This window comes from Atta cephalotes (genome assembly GCF_000143395.1).
Source record: "Atta cephalotes unplaced genomic scaffold scaffold00026, whole genome shotgun sequence".
Taxonomy (NCBI): Eukaryota; Metazoa; Arthropoda; class Insecta; order Hymenoptera; family Formicidae; genus Atta; species Atta cephalotes.
Window position 1 is genome coordinate 1,634,371 of NW_012130090.1, and position 18,311 is coordinate 1,652,681.

At 31.6% G+C, this 18,311-nt stretch overlaps 1 protein-coding gene across 1 annotated transcript in view; it reads right to left on the reverse strand.

The window, feature by feature from the left end:
* LOC105620404 (transmembrane GTPase Marf) overlaps positions 1-18,311 on the reverse strand; it is a 124,393-nt gene that overhangs the window by 71,116 nt on the left and 34,966 nt on the right. Inside the window, exon 3 of the mRNA XM_012201901.1 lies at positions 1,574-1,594. Coding sequence (XP_012057291.1) covers positions 1,574-1,594 — 21 coding nt within the window. The remainder of the gene's footprint in view (positions 1-1,573; positions 1,595-18,311) is intronic.

The window sequence follows — 18,311 nt, forward strand, 5'->3', positions numbered from 1 at the left end:
AAATATAATAATATATTTAATATTACAACAATAGTGATTCGTTACACTTCCACTTAGCACTTTCCACGTCGCGGTAGATACTATTACAAATTCGTTTAATCGATGGGCAGAATAACACGACAAGTTTCTTTAAATTTCTGATCGACGACCGCGTCCGCAGTCGCGCTTATATTCAGGATTTTTCGAGTCATCCTTGAGCGTTCCGTGTTATCCCATCCGCGTATCGAGCGAGGACAGCTTCCGCGCCTTAAGTTTACAATATTCGCTCAGGATCTTCTTTTATATTAATTATTTAAAAGTAACTTTGAGTATATTTAATAAATCAGTTTCGGTTATTTATTTAATCGTTTATATTTATCGCACATTCGTGGCGCAATTGTGCAATTAGCACCTATGACAAAAGTAATGTATTTATTGCGCACTATCATCCTGCATTTATGCTCCTTCATTGTTCAAATTTTTTTTCCCGACGTTGAGACTGTGTTCTTTATTTCTCACATTGAATAGAATTTATGTGCAAAATTTCAAATTAATCGTAAATTAATTTATTATATCGATTCTGTGAGTATCGCAAGTACCGTAAATTTATAAAAATTATTGCTCAAATCAATTTATTATTGTTTTAATATTGTTATGCTTAGAGTCTTCAGATACGTTCTATGGCCGAGTCGTCTGTGAGCAGTTTTTGTTCGCCCTAGGATTTACTCTAATAAAATTTTAAACATTCTTCGGCAAAAACTAATAGGTACTGATTTTACTATTTTTGTGCATTTTATATTTAACTTTTGTATTCTGAAAAAGATTCAATCCGACAGCCAAAATATGTAATGCGTTCTCATTAAGTATTCGTCTGTAAGAAAAGATATATAACAAATTTTTAATTTTTGTACAATTACGTGGTCGTAATTATACTTACAAAAATAAGATCTTATACATTGACTCTCACTCGATCTTTGAATTCTCTATTTGTTTATTTTGTTAATAATTTTTTAATGAATAACGAGTGCGGGCTAAAATCTTCCGAAGATTACTCAGGGCCAATATAATCGAAGTAATTTACTGCAATATTTATTAAAGTTAATCCTGAAATTATTTTGAAATATTCTATCAAATAAAAAATAATAAACATCATAATATTTCTGCCTTGAAATCAGATGTAATAAATAACTTTCGTCTAAACAATTTTTCTCAATAATGCCGTGTTTTTGAGACAAAACATTTGTAACACTTCATTTTGATTCGGTATATATGCATATATAAATTTTTAAAATGTATGGCAATATAATGGAATTTTAAACACAATTTTATTATGAATAATACATAAACGTTTTTAAAAATCAGAGAGATGTAAATATATGTAAAATCTATATTAAAATACTGACACTGCAATAACATTATAAATATTTTATCCTTAAATTTAACATAAATTATGAATCATTTAAAGTAGATGTAATATCTAGATATATATAGATATATAAGTATCATTTGTAAATAAAAATTATATATTATATATATTATATATATATATATATATTATAATAAATAGAAATTTCCATGATATAAATAAACTTACCTCTTTTTGTTCTTTGACCAGCTAAAGAATAAAAAATATTACAAAATTCATTTAGATTATGATTTTATTATGAAAATTAATTTCTGAATAAATATTTATCTTTATAAATAAATAAATATATATCTTTATTTATAATGTATGTATATAAAAATATGTAATAAATATAAAATATCTAATATTACGTTCTTAATACAAAAGTTTAATATTATATTATTAAGTAAAAATCGAACGATAAGTTAAATACATACAAAAAATACCATATTCAGTCAAGGCGGTTTTTCGTATCTAATAATAGTACGGCTAAAAAAGTTTTGGTGAGAAACACAATAATAATAATCTAATCAAAGATTTCTAAAAAATTTATAATAAAATTTTGCTGAATCCGAATTCGTAAACCATTACTACTCCATCATATCCAGTATTTAGATAATTGAAAAAAATGATAGAAAATTTATAAGATAATTTATAAAAATTGAAACATTTGAACAAAAAGCAAAAGTAAATACATTATAATTCTTTACTGTATTGCCTCTGCAAAAGCAGAGGCCTTCTGTCCGTAATTTTTATTCATTTTTCTTTTTTTATTCAATTTTTATTCACGTTGTACCGTTATATCTTAATTGTTATATTCTATAACTTGTAAACATGAATAACAAAAATATGTAATAATTTTGTATTAACTATACATAGATTCGATTCATGTTGACAATGTTCATAAACATCGTTTGTCTTCGTCTAATATTTAACAATCAACAAGGAAGAAATGATTTTTAAGCATTGTGAGCGTGAGTGAAGCAGCCTTAATGAGTTAGAAATAAAAGATCAGATAAAAGAAGACTTTTTTAAAACCTTTTTTATTTTAAAAAATCATGCTATGATATGAAAATAATACATACCTTCAAAAATTCCTATATTAATATTTTTGAAGGCGCTGATTTCTGAATTCACATAATTGACACATTTTATTTTCCTTTAAATTTCTCCGGATTTTTAATTTTTTCTTTTTCTATGCCCAATTTTTTTTCAATTTACTTTCCTCCCTAAATTTACAATTTTTTCAGCAATATCCTTAATTTCACGTAAAACTGTTTTCTTGAATAATTATTATATTATCATTATTGCTCTCTCGCGGCTCTCAAAGATATCAAATCTTTTAATTGTAAAATCCATATAACAAATTCATTTGAAATCGCTACGATGAATTACGCACACGTAATTTTTTCTCTTGTACTGCAAAAGAATATTCCAGGTATGCTAAACGGGACAAACGTTCCAAATGTATGCTCGCAAATACTTCGTTCAAGACATATTTACTTCTAAAGTTATATGTAGAACTGTAAGAATGAATAATATCGAAATAATGTCGAAATAAAATTTATCTTCTTTATTGTTTTACAATAATCAAAATTTAATTATTAAATGTTTTTGTTCAAAATGATGACCTCCAACCCGGAGACAAGCATTAATATCTATCGATGAGAGAACGAGTGGCTGACTAACATTATGCATCTGTAATTTCTTCAAACGTTTGCATAATTCTTCGTTTTAATGATTGAAGATCATTAACAGACAATGGATATACTTTTTGCTTCAGAGTACCTCATACAAAAAAATCTAATTAAATTCGATGAACGCGGAGGCCAAGCCAGGTCCAGCACGACTGATCTATCTTTCAAGAAAATAAACATCAAGCCACTATCGAGGACACAATAAACAGAACAGCCATTTAATTGAAACCAGGAATTCATTCTCATATTCAAAGGAATGTTTTCTAAAAAGTCATAAAGTTTATTGTATAAAAATGCGAGAAATCCATTTGCATTCGAGCGAGCAAGTAGAAAATGAGGTCCAATTAAAATATATTACTCATTATTCCTAATCATTACATTGAAAACCGTATTGGAAATGTTGTTCATGAATTGCGAAGATTCTCATGTGACCAAATATGACTATTTCTTTGATTGAGAATACCTTGCCTGGAAAATTTGACCTCATCTGTCCACAAAATATTTTGTGAAAATTGTGGATTGTTATCTGTTTGGTTTAAAAATAATTTGATTTAAAATCAATCACAAAATGCTCTCCTGCATGGCATATCAACCGATAATAAATGCTGGACATTGAAGGTGATGGATGACGTCCATCACTTAAAATTGATCCATATGACTATGAGTAAAATTCTTAACGTAGTTACCAATTTAGTGATTTTGTTCGCTAGATTTGGAGATTTTTGATAGCCTACAGAGACTTACTATATATATTACAAGTTTGCAATATGTCGAAACTCTGGTGATTTTTGAAAAATATTTGGAAAATTCTAGAGAATTTCAAACTCGCGTGTCCTAGGCCGTGTCCCGATATACACTGCCAGTGTAGTGCCACTGAAAATAGTGCACGTTATGTATACTAGATTTTCAGTACTGACAACATACATCGAAACATGGTTCTCGTAATTGTCTTGACCATAATGGAAATTTCTACAACTTTATAGATCGTACTCATCAATTGATAGCTGATTCAAAAATAAGTACTTGTAATTTGTGATGCCACTCAAATAATGCTCGATAAATATTTCCAAAGAAATGCATGTACTTTTTGAATAATATAATTTAAATTAATTTAGATTAATTTGCGAGAATAAAAGTAAACATGTCTCTAAACTTTTCATATTTAAGATTCCATGACCATGATTCCTATTATAGAATATTCCTATTATATTTCCTATTATAGATCCCGCATTAAAGTTACAAGAATGATCGTGACAGCCAATTAGAAGCATAATATAAACTATTGACACTTCAGGCTACTACTACCGTTCTTATGACTTTGAAATGAGTTTACTACCGTTGTAGACGTATACGTATCTTAATAATAAATTTTAATATATAATATTTAAATCTTTTAAATCCTCCGCAATATATTCAGAAGTACCGAAAGAAGTGGGAGAAATTGGAGATGATCAAAGAATGACTCAATTCATGCACTTTCAATTCATCAAAGGCAAATATTGCAAAATATTGCTCAACGGTAGGCTAGAAGATTTTATAAAACACGAACAGACTTTAAAGCACATTGCAGCCATTTTCGAACAAAAGACAATAGATACCATTTCAATTCATCATGTACCAAAGAACAGCGTAAGGAAGCTCAATTTTCTCTCTACGTCGCCTATACGTCAATCGCAAATATCGATATCATTTAATATCATTTAAGCGATTACCATAAAGATACGCTATATTATTTGTGCGATATTATTACGTCTTCTGCGCTTGATTCCTACTGCCCGTATCCTTTCTTTAATATGTTTTTTTAATATGTTTTTTTGTTTATCGTTGTAAACTTATAAAATGTACAAACGTAATCAATAATATGATAGAATCTCATTTCTATGAGGCGCTAATCAAAAATATTGGCAATGAATATTATAGTTTATTAATAGATAAAATTAATAGATAAATCTATTATAGTTGACAAGATTCTTGGTATCACTATTAGATATTACAGCACTGAATAAAAAAAAATCATATTGACCTTTTTCAAGTCAATCCATATTGAAGATGGCACAGCAGAATCCATTATAAATAATAAAAAAGTTATTAATTAATACAAAGTTGCAGTTAATCAAAATGCAAGAGATTGATACCGATAATGCATCGATGATAGAAATGAATTCAGGCATTTACTCACGATTAAAGAAAGATGTACTTCTAATATTAATTAGATGCGTGCGTCATTCACTCCAACTTACCACTTCGAAGGCGACCGAAAATACGCTGCCTCGAAATATTGAATTTTTGATTAAAGAAACCTATAATTGGTTTGCTAATTCGTCTATAAGACAGTTGAAATACGCGCAATCTATCATAATCAGATGTTAAACAATGATCAAAACCATTTGAAAATTTTGCGAATCGTAGAGATTCGATGGTTATCAATCGATCCTGCAATCAAACGAATTTTAGATCAATGAATAGAGTTTGAAACGCACTCTAAAATTTCACAAATCAATGACAATTGTTACACAGCTGAAATATTATATGCCATGTAGTATGATAAGAAAAATTTTAATTTTGGTGGAATTATGAATCTGTAGCTCTATTCACTAAACTAAAAATTACACCTCTCTTTTGAGGAAATGGATTGGAGAAAAAATTCAAAAATCTACTCAAAAAACTTGGTTTATGATACCAATCAAAAGTTACGAGATTGTTTTTAATTATTATTTGGACATCTAGAAATTTAATGAATTTCTTCAAGATAATTTGGAGACATAGGTGAAACAAATTAAAGCATTCTATAAAAAGTGAGAACCTCAGATAATGGAATTGCAACAAATAAAACATCAACATATTGGAAATAAAAAATATGATCATTAAATAAACTCAAAGCTATTCTTTCCAATCTTTGCATTACAAAGTGCAATGATAGGTGACAAAGGAGATCTCACTCCATGGGGTATGCCAAAATTTTGTTCATAAATAATATTATCAAATACAAAATATGTAGAATTTAAAATTAAGCGAACTGCAGTCAAAACTCCATTTTTGATAAATTACATTTTTTTTTCAATTGACAAAATGACTGATATAACAAACCATTCAATACCAATCTTAAACAATAATACAATAATACAAAAATTGTATTTTCTCCTTTTAACATATTATCTAGTAAATATAATGAATTATTAAAATTATAATTAGAATTAGTTACAAAAGATTTTATCAGATCATATCCTAATATAATTTTTATGCACACGGACAAGGGCAATGTTACAGTAGCTATTGATAAAGATTTCTATAAACACAAAGTGAATGACATGCTTCTAGATAAAAATACGAAATTATTAAAAAAGATATAACTAAGATACAACTCACTAAAAAACTTACAACTTCTCTAAAAAATCTTCTTTCAGGAAAAGATGCAAATATATTACTGAATCCCAATACATTTATCTTGTAATGATGGATTACTCTCGAGGACTTATACTTTGTCTAAAATTCATAAACTCATAAAATTCATAAATTGCTTTAGGATTATTGTGTCATCTATAGCCAGTTATATAATCGTGTCAGTTATACAGTTAGCCTCCTTTTTATATAACATAATAATTGTCAATTCCAAACGCGGAGCTATATAAAAAAGTTTCCAACTTGTTAATGAAAGAAGAATGCATATAGATAATAAATACGAATTAATTTCATAGACATGGTATCACTTTTTACGAACATTAACATAGCTTTTACGTACATTTAACGAACGATTGACATAGCCTTGGAATGTGTTAATGACAATTGGAATTTTATATCAGAAAAATGTAATTTACCAAAAACGGAATTTTTGACTGCAGTTCGCTTAATTTTAGATTTCACATATTTTGTTCACATATTTAATAATATTATTTATAAACAGAATTTTGACACGCTCATGGACTCTCCTTTGTCACCTATCATTGCTGACTTAGTAATGCAAAGATTAGGAAGAACAACTTTGAGTTTATTTAATGATTAAGGTTCTTTTTTTATTTCCGTGCTGCAGTTCCATTATCTGAGGTTCTCACTTTTTGGAATGTTTTTAATTTGTTTCACCCACATCTCCAACTCACTTAGGAGATTGGAGAAAATTCATTAAATTTTCTAAATGTCCAAATAATGATTAACAATCTCGTAATTTTCGATCATAAATCGAGTTTTTAGATTTTTGAATTTTTTATCCAACTATCTATTTTCTCAAAAGAGAGGTAATCTTTAATTTAGTGGCTAGAGCTATTTTACTGTCAAATTCAGAATTCCACGAAAAAAATTTACAAACATTAGTAATTGACATATAACAATAACTGTCCACTAAACTCATTTCTGATACAATTAATAAGCATCAAAGTTAAAAGTGCAGTGTTGACTGAGATAACAAGGATTCATCGGTTGTTCCATGGTTTACGATACCTTTTATTCCATCCTTGATAGAAAAATTTAATAAGTTTAATAAGTTTAATAGAAACAATATCAAGGTATCTTTTTTCAGTTCGAATAAAATACAAAATATATTAAAGTACATAAGGATTTTCGTCTTCATTTATCGAAAAATAATATAGTTTAAGATTAAGTGCAATAATTGTGAAGACAGACAGGGAGACAATTAAAAACTCGAAATCATATACGGTGAAACATGTCTTCTCATTTCGTTCTAACTGAACATAGAGTAGAACTTTTGATTGGAATAATGTTGAAATTCTTGATGAAAAACCATATTATTATAAATTGTTTTTGGAGAAGCTACACATTAAAAAACAAAAAAACAGTCTTAATCTTCAAACTGATACTGAGGGCTTATATAAAACGTATATTCCGATTTTAAACAAGGTCTGACTTTCCACTGCCAAGATCACATTCGATCGATTATTTTTCATTTAGTCAGTGTGGGACCATCGTAACAGTTACATATTTAATTTTATTTCGTGACTGATTTTATATCTTTTCATACAGTTTATTTATCTATTTATTTTTTATTTATTGAGAATTTTATTTTTATATGGAATATGACTATGTGACTCATTTTTGGATTATGGTTATATAATTATTTATGATCACAATGACTAATGAAATATTCTGACGAGCATCGTACCAACGAAATAGAATAATTCTTTAGAATTGGTGAGTGTTCTATCGAGATGACGTTATATTTGCTTGTTTCATAATTAAATATAATTAATCTAATTTACATTTGTATCAAAACATAATAAAATTCTTTTCAACTGATCTTCCAATCTTTTGGCAAACAATTTCCTTTCTTCAATTCAACTTTCATCCAGTCTCTCGACATATGTATACATCTAATTCCATGATTACTAATACTGGTTTAATATAGTAACAGAATTGCGTTTATGTGAAGAGGGCCTAATCTTAAGGTCGAAACATGTTATGATTGGTTTATATAATATCTTCTAATTTATAATTTGGTTGTTGAATATAAATTTATATATTACTTGTCCTAGATTGTACTTATTACTTATCAATGATCTTCAAGCTTCAAAACAAAAACAAGAAATATTTCAATTATTCATTCCTACAGTTCTATATAACTTCAGAAGTAAATATCTTTTGAATGAAGCGTTTGCAAGTATACGTCCAGAAGAAAATTTTTGTTTATTTGAGATCCTGAATCATATTTTAAGTTTGACGGTTTAATCCGAGAACATCCTGTATATTATATTCGATTGTGTGCGTGCGTGCGTGCGTGCGTCTATTAATGCGATACAACATATTTAACACCATTACAATTTAAACAATGTTAAGAACAAAACATCTCAAACTCGTACTGTCAATAAAAATTTAATTTATAAAAATTCCAGCTATTATTTGTCTTTTCTCGTGCACTACCTGATTTAAAAAAAGAATACTGCCAAAAAAAAAGAAAAAAAAGAGAATACAATAAAATCAATAAAAATTTTTTAATTTATACAAATTCTAGCCACTGTTTGATTTTTCTCAATGCATTACTCGATTATTTAGAAAATATTTAGAAAAAAAAGAGAAAAAATCAGGCCACTACTATTACTTCGTAAAATAGTATCATTAATGAGGAATCGTTTGGCATCATGGTGGGGAATAGTGCCAGTGACACACGCACAAGCGGGTCCTTAGTGGTACTAGACTATTTGCGTATTTTAAATTTTTATTTTAAATTTTTTATTCAGTCAAAATCAATTAAATTCAGTTTGCTTTAACTGGATTTAATTAAACTGAAAAACTACATTTTCTATTCAGAATTTTGAATTGAGAAATATTCACGAGAAAAGCTAATATTATTTTTAAATATAAGCATAAATGCAATTCCTATAAATAAATAAATATGATTCGGATTAAAAAGGATTCATTTTAACGTTCGCGAATGCGTTTTGAAAATTTAAATCCATTTGAAACAATTTCAATCCATTTCAATTCATTCTTGTTTACTGGATATCACGGTCACATGAAATCCGAATCGTGCACTCCTGTTAATTATATGCGTATATACGTTTTCGCATCTTTTAGACGCGCGCGAAATAAAGAAAACTCTGATTGTACTTAAAAAAAAACTTTATGTAACATACAAAATCTGTTAAGCTCTTCTATCAAGAATAGCAAAACAAATCGCTTAGGATCGATCTTCATTTCTTTTTTCTATCAATTCTTTTTCCTACAGGAAAGTTGAAACACTAATATACAGGAAAGCAACTTCAGGAGCACAATAATATTATTAAACACGAAGAATCGCCTTGATCGCCTTGGCGTTTTTCACTTGCGCGCGCGCATATGTGTTAATATACATTTTATTTATGTATCAACATTTGAAACATTCAATATGTCACGTCCTTAATTCAAAAGTGACATAACTCAACGTGATTTTTAAATTATTATCATGAATGAGTTATAAGTCAACATTACTCAAAAGTGAGTTAACTTAATTTCATAAGAAATCATTAATGATTTTAAAAAATCACAATTGTCATAATTAATGAAAGTTGCTTTTTAAGAGTCGTGAAAATGATAAGGTTTAATTATGGCAAGAATTTTTTTTTCAATATGATTTGAATAATATTCTATCAAGATAAAAATTAATTTTTCCCTATTCAGGAAAATTCAATTTTTATATTGGGAGTACAAATTAGTTCGGTCCGTTTTTTATGCATTTATTTCAAAATGAATGAACAGATCAATTAAAGTATTGTCCATCGCTGCTTATTACTTTTTCCCAGGCAATTTTCGAATTCCATCTCGAAAAAATGATTCGTCTTTGGAGGCGATCCAATTTTGGAGCCAATTTTCGATTTCTGCGAAAGAAGTGAACCAGTGACTTGCTGCATCCTTCGGAACCAGTAATCAGAAGAAGCAATGTCCGGAGAATACGGCGAGTGCGATAAAACATCCCATTTGAGCGTTTCCAAATATTTTTTATGACTTTAGCGATATAAGCGATATGATTTTTATGACTTTAGCGTTGTCATGAAGAAGAATATCTTTATCATGTCTTTGCTCGTATTCCGGCTGTTTTTCTCGCAATGCACGACTCAAACGAATCAATTGTAACCAATACCGATCGTTCGTAATGGAATCGCCAGGATTCAGCAGCTCATAGTAAACAAGACTCTTTTGGTCCCATCAGATACAGAGCATGATCTTCGAACCATGAATGTTCCGTGGTTGATGTTGAGGTCGATGGCAACGACCAGGCTTAGCGTAGTATTTTTTCTTCTTGGGGTTGTCGTAGAATATCCATTTCTCATCTCCAATCACAATCCGATGTAAAAAACCTTTTCTTTATTGTCTTTGAATCAGCTGTTCGTAAGTGAAAAATCGCCTTTCAACGTCTCTCGATTTCAGTTCATAAGGCACCCAATTTCCTTGTTTTTGAATCATTCCCATGGCTCTCAATCGTACAGAAACGGCTTGTTGAGTTACCCCCAATGATTCTCCTCTTGCGTTTGACTCTGATCTTCTTCAAGTAATGCCTTTAATTCTTTGTCTTCGAATTTTTTTGACTGTCCAAAGCGAGGCTTGTCTTCAATGCTGAAATCTCCATCCTTGAAACGTCGAAACCCATTCCCAATGATTTATCAGTTGGAGCAGTGTCACCATAAACTTCGATGAGCATTCGATGAGCTTCAGCCGCACTTTTCTTCCAATTAAAGCAGAAAATCAAAATCTCCCCGCAAATGTTGCTTGGTTAACACAAAATTCGACATTTCAAACACAGTAAAAATCAAGGTTTTTGTATGAAACTCAAAGTGATATAAACTGAATATTATTAGCAGCTGTTTAACCTCTCTGAAACCAAAATCAGCTGTCACTATGAACCATTCACAACAGCTGGAGCTATCTTTAGGGAAATGGACCGAACTAATTTGTACTCCCAATATCATTTTTTAAATTAGAGAACATATTGTTATATTCATCATTTATTTTCTTCAAAGTTTTGTTTGTGTTTCATAAATATATCAATACCTATCAGTTAGCATTCTGAAATAATAATTTAAATTGCAGAAAAGGGGAATAATTAAAAAAAACTGCAGAAAAGGAGAACACTCCGATGATCTTGACATTGATATTTGTTGTTAAGGTCATCACCATGAATAACTTCCAAGAAGTTTTAACCGTCACTCGCTATCTGTTAAAACGTAATTAACAAAAAAAGTTTAAAAAATGTCTTATTTCTGCTATAACGAAAATTGTAAACCTATATAGAATCTTGCACTTTGTTAAAAAGTGTATGTGTGGATCCAGTGGTGAAGTGAAAGTCGTTTCGCGTTAAAAAAAACCTAACTCTAATCCTCATTTTTTTCGCGTGGAAAGTTGTACATTCAGAAGCAAAGTTCTACTAAGTTCTATTAAATACAACCTTTCACGCGAAATAAGGATCACCTCGCACCAATGGATTGAGTTAGGATTAAGTTTTTTTAACGCAAAACGACATGGATTTATAACCTTCCACACGAAATGAGGGTGATCTTGCACCAAAAAATGGATTGGATTAGGTTTTTTTTATCGCGAAACGATCCTACCTCCTCCTGTGCTTGGGGGCGCATGACTTCCACGCGAAGCAACTTTCGAAATCGTGATCCTGAGTGATCTCTAACAAGACTGAAAATTGCTTCGCATGGAAGTGCCCCAAGCAGGGGGGGAGGCGGGGTAGGAGTGAAAAGTCAACGTAAACAAGGAAGGGTGTAGGATAGTTTCTAATACTAAGAATATTATATACAACAGAAATAAAACAGAAAATTATTTTTTTTAATCTTTTTTTTGTTAACTTTTTAATGAATAACGAGCGACGGCTAAAACTCGTTGGAGATTACTCAAAATGATAACAATATATGTCAAGATCAAAATTGACGAGTGTTCCCCTTTTTACTTTTAAATTTACTAGTGTATGTTATATTTGATGTTCCTAGCACATAATTTTATGTACCCTATTAGTTAAAAAGTAAAAATTTGGTTTATGGAAATATTATTACAGAAAAATAAAAAAGGAATCTCCATAAGACCAGTTTTCGGCTCTATTTCAATTTCACTTTAAATTATCGGAAAAACGTTTTAAACTATTCGAATTATCGAAATTAGATGATTTTAGCTTAAACAGACGTATTTGATATCTGTAACTAATTAGCCTCTTTTACCACTAACATTCCTAATTTTTTCGACGTATTTTAAACATACATGTTATTTGGGAAGCTTCTTTTCCCGTATCAAGCATTATCTAGGGATAATGACGTGGATATATCGGATTTCTGATTCCAACCTAAAGTGTGCAGTGCATAGCGTCACGCGTAAGAACGGTGATTCGGCCATGATCGGCCACGATTCGAGAGGGGAGACAATAAGCGTTGCTGCATATTTCAGATTCTGACAAGGAACTTTTTTCAAGTATCACTCGATTTTTCTCATTTTTAGATTTAAGAAGTGACATCAAAAAGTGAGTTTTTCATGCCAAAAATAATTGCTCAATATTAATTGTAGCGCTTATACATGGTGTCTCAGTTTTAATAATGAATTAAAATTCTTCGAAAATATTGTATAAAAGTAAAATAAAAAATATCTTATATAAAATGAAATAATTTACAATATAAAGTGTTTATTTTTTTTATCTAATATTTAATCATATTGAACTAACATTCTTATAAGCAGAATGATGAGAGGAATCAATTTGCATTTAAAAATCTTATAATTTCACTAAAAAAGTTGATTATGAAATCACCTACGCAGAGGCTCTCAAGATCAAACAAAGCTATTCTACATTTTTTTTCGAAACCAAACAACTTTTGTTTAAAACATTTTTAACAGAAACACGTTATTTTTGAAGAATTTTAATTCAATATTAAAACTGACATGTATACGATTGTACTACGATTAATATTGAGTAGTTATTTTTGGCATGAAAAAAATCACTTTTTGAATCAAAATCCAAAAAATGAGAAAAATCGGATTGACACTTGAAAAGGGTTCTTTGTGAGACATCATGTCATTAATCCTGGGTAATGCTAACAAGTACGGGAAAAGAAGTTTCCCATATAATACACATGTCTAAAATACGTCAAAAAGATTAGAAGTCGATGATAAAAATGAAGCTGACTAGTTACAACAGGTTTGTTCGCGTCGCATACTCCATGTTCCTATCATAGCTCCTACTCATTCTAACGAGCGCGTTTGAGTGAGTAGGAGCAGTTGGAGGAAGAGCATATTGGAGCATGCGAACAAACCTAAGGTAACAGGTGTCAAATACGTTCGTTTAAAATCACCTAATTTCAATAATTTATTCAATAATAAAGCACAATAAAAAAACAATAAATTAATAGACTCTTTATATTTATGTTACAATAATTCAAACGATATGTATACAATAATTTAAACAGGCTGTTTAAATTACTGTAACATAGTATGTACATGCCGTTTGAATTATTGTAACATATATAATGTAAAATGATTTTAATTTTTGAACACTGCGCAATTATATCTAACGACGATTCCTATTGCCTTTTTATTACTATTTATTATTATTCTAAATCACTGCAAAGATTTGCATTTCGAGCCGATTCTGGCGAACAATCTCCACTATCACTCAAGGCTCAGCGACCAAGCACGCTCACGTGATGGTTCAGGACTCAGGAGCTTAAACGTGCGGAGACAGAGATCGTACCTTACGTCAGTGCTCGCAAAGATTTGCACATTTCAGGCTGATTCCAGCGACCCCTCCCACTGCTCGAAGCTTGGTCGCCGAACACTTATGTGATGCTCCGGAACGTCCCTAAATCAAAAATATATTGGAAGCGTACCTTCCGTCAAATTATTATTGAAACATGTTTTTTATTAAATAATTTATTTCTATTAACATAAAAATTTCTATTGTTAATTTATTCATTGTTCCTTAATGATATACTTATATCTTAACGTTTTCTAATACATTACATAATTATGATAACTTACATTTCGACAATATCTTTCCCCATTATTTATGAGGTACTATTGCAAGATGCATTTTTTTTAATATAGTTTCGACAATAGCTTTTCATATCTCGTGAGGTACTATTGTAAGAATGTTTTTTTCCGAAATGTGCAAATTTTTGCGAGCACTATCTTCCGTTATTAAAGAATATTTTTCTTGTAAAATAATTTTTATTTTCTTAAAAAAATCGAATACTAAATTTTCTAAAACATTTTGTCATAATAATTCTTGCCTATCAGAAACTATTCAATAATTGTTATAAATTTATATCGAGAAGTTTCTAGAACTAACACATTTTGTCATAATTCTCGCCTATCAGAAATCATTCAATAATTGTTATAAATTTACATCCAGAAGTTTCTATAACAGATTTGCGAAGACTGAAGAAAATACGTGAATCTGAAAATTCCGTGTTTTCCAGAAGTGTTTTACAAAGTCTTATAAAGTGTCAAATAACAAGGATTCTATATCGCAACATTTTCGGTAAACTCCTAGGAACCTTTAGGAACCTTCGATGACTTTGATCTTGACATATAAAGTCTCTTTCCTATTATATAAAACAAAAATTCTCTACTTTAAAATATATATTACGATTTTCCACGAGAAGCGACTTTCATCCTCCCCCCCTCCTCCTCTCCTGCAAAGAAGCGCGCATGATTCTTACCTTCGAGTCTCACTCCTCTCCCCCCCCTGCTAAGGGGAGCATGATTCTCATCTTCGATTCTCATCCCCCCACCCCCGCCCGCAAAGGAGCACGTTGTACATAGATTGAGATTGATTTTACGTCGGACATTCAACATTTTGTCTAATTACACCTTTCTCGCACAATAAGAAAATAATTCGTCGTAATTATCAATCAAGCGTAGAAATTTATGAAGCCGCATGTTGACATATTAAAAATCTATCAACTATTGAATACAAGGAATGTTCGATTTGATAAGTATATTATTGTTATGAATATACATAAGTGTGTATGTATACTCAACTGTGTTTATATGTATTGCACATAGATTTTACAATAGTAGATGAGAAGGTGAAAGTCGTGTGTCCCTGAAGTAGGGGGGGGGGGAGGATGAGAGTCAAAGGTGAGAGTCGTGCGCCTGAATCATTTTCTGAGATTTCCTGCAAAAATTAAGTACGGGACGGCATTGGTTTAGGAGATACGATATATATAGCAGAAATAGGATGTTATTCTCGAAATTTTTTTTGTTCATAACTTTTTAACGAAGGATGCACGATGGCTAAAATTTGTTGAAGGTCACTCAAGGTCATGATCTTGATAACAAGTCAAGGTCATCAGAGAGGATTCCTCTAAACAGAAGTTTTACCCTATTTTTACCCTAATAATAAGCGAATATAATTTTATTTAAAAAATAAATAAAAAGGGGCTCGAGGCGTTGTTCAGAATGTGCAAATTGTTCAAAGAAATATATCAATATAAAAGTTAAAATGCATCACATAACAATGGTTTAATAATATAAATTAAAAATAAATGTTTAAAAAGGCTATGAACCAAATAACAACAAAGTAAATATGTAAATATAAGAAACAAATATAATTATCATGATCTAACGCAAATAATAAATAATAATATAGTCCTGCTTCCAGACAAGGTGACACCAGCGTCACAAACACACAACATATTTCGAGCCGAATCGTCGCCAAGGAAAGTTATTGTTTACTTGACTCTCGAAAATCCCGAATCGTGCCTTTCCGTTGGAAATCATGTCGTCTCTCGACGAACTGATGAGTATGTAGAACCAGCAGATGGGCGCCATATCTCGCACACTAATTTTAAAAAGCTGGGACAGGCTAAGCTGACACGTATACTATAACGTGACATAGCCTCGCAATTCTCAAAGAGACCTTCGCCAGATGCCAGGAGCTGAATTGTAAAATTACGCTCGCTACGGACGAGAAAACAACGCATGCATACTTCACCCAGAACTACTTCCTGACGTGTGAGGTTGATTATTTCCATGAAGCTGCCGATTATGGCTGAGGTACTGGATTGCCGCGAACCCCATCCCGCTGCATATGACATAAGTGATCTTAATAATTCGTTCCGAACATCGTCACATCTTCCGAGGATCAATCTGCCGATCTTTGACAGGAGTTTCGATAAATGGGAAAGCTTTCGCGATAAATTTAAATCGATCCATGATGAGCAGACTTTAACGAATGTTGAGCGTATACATTATTTGTGTTCGTGTATAAAGGGGGATGCAAGTAACGCTCTTGACCATCTCGCGATAAATCAATGATAATTTCACTATCGCGTGAAACATTCTCGTTTCCCGGTACGATAATAAACGTCGCCTATTATGATACATTTACAATCGCTTTTCAATTTAACGTCGCTCACGACAGAAACCTCCAACGATCTTCGCACGCTTCGCGAACAAACCAATAAAGCAATATAGCAATATAACAACCCTGAACAATTTCGATTGCGCAACTGAACATTGGAATAATTGGCTTGTTTTTCTAGTTGCACAAAAACTCGATAAATTATCGCGAAAAGCTTGGAAATTTAAACTCAGCGATACTATAAATTGCCCGCATTATCGTGAATGCATTGGAGAAATCACAGACGACTTGATCAATTTCTCGCATCTCGCATTCGCGCGTTCGACGCGATTGCACACGCGAATGCATTGGAGAAGTCACAGACGACCTCCAAGAGGAAAACTCTGGCCTTACATACCGCGTCTACCGTTCTATTTTTGTGTCCATTATACAAAGCATACCGTCTATTGTATCAACGTTCCTCAAGCAAACACCATCCCAACGTTTTGAATTCATTAAAAATCAGAAATGCTGTGTGAACTGTTTCAGTACAAAGCATGCTGGGAAAGATTGTATAAATTCTCGCACATGTTGACAGTGTAATAAACGGCATTGTTATCTTTTTTATTATATTTTGATAATTCCGTTAAGCTTGTCGACATTAAGCAACCGTCGATATCCGCACCCATGAATGGGTAGCGAGAATGTAACCGTCACGCACTTATTAGCAAAAACCGTAGCGCCGAGCTCCAAAATCATACTCGCGACCGCGCGCGTGCGAGTTTATTCGCTTCATAAACGTTTTGTCACTGTGCGCGTGCTCCTGGATCAAAGATCCGTCTCTACGTTTATCTATAAATCGCTTACTCAACGCCTACGCCTTTCAAGAATTAATCGCTCCGTTTTCATTACCAGCATTAGCGAAATACAGTCCGTCGTGCGTTACGCTACCCAAATTACAATTATTCCGGCGTCTCGCGACAGATCTGCCTATACTACGACCGCGTTTATACTTCCATCATTAACGAAATATTTATCGAATCAAGTAAATACCGCGTATAATTGGAAACACGTCGCCGGACTTGAACTTGCCGATCGTAACCCCATGAGTTCGGATCTGAACGACATCATAATCGGTGCCGATCTCTTCGACATGCTCGTTCTCAACGGTGTTCGAAAAGATTCCGAACATAAGCCTACCGTGCAAAATACGACATTCGGCTGGATTCCTTCCGGATCAATAGCCTCGTTTCCGACTGAGTCAATTTCCGCGCTTGCGCATCACGGAGTTGTTCTTGAAACTCTCGATCACGATCTTCGTCGCTTTTGGGAGATTGAGGAAGTGCCTCAGAAAACTCCTTGGAGTCCTGAGGAGCACCAGTGCACGAAGAGCACTTCAGAACCACGCATTCCCGTACATCAAACGAATGCTATATCGTTCGATTACTGTTTAAAAACGGATCATCTATCTCGATAGGCG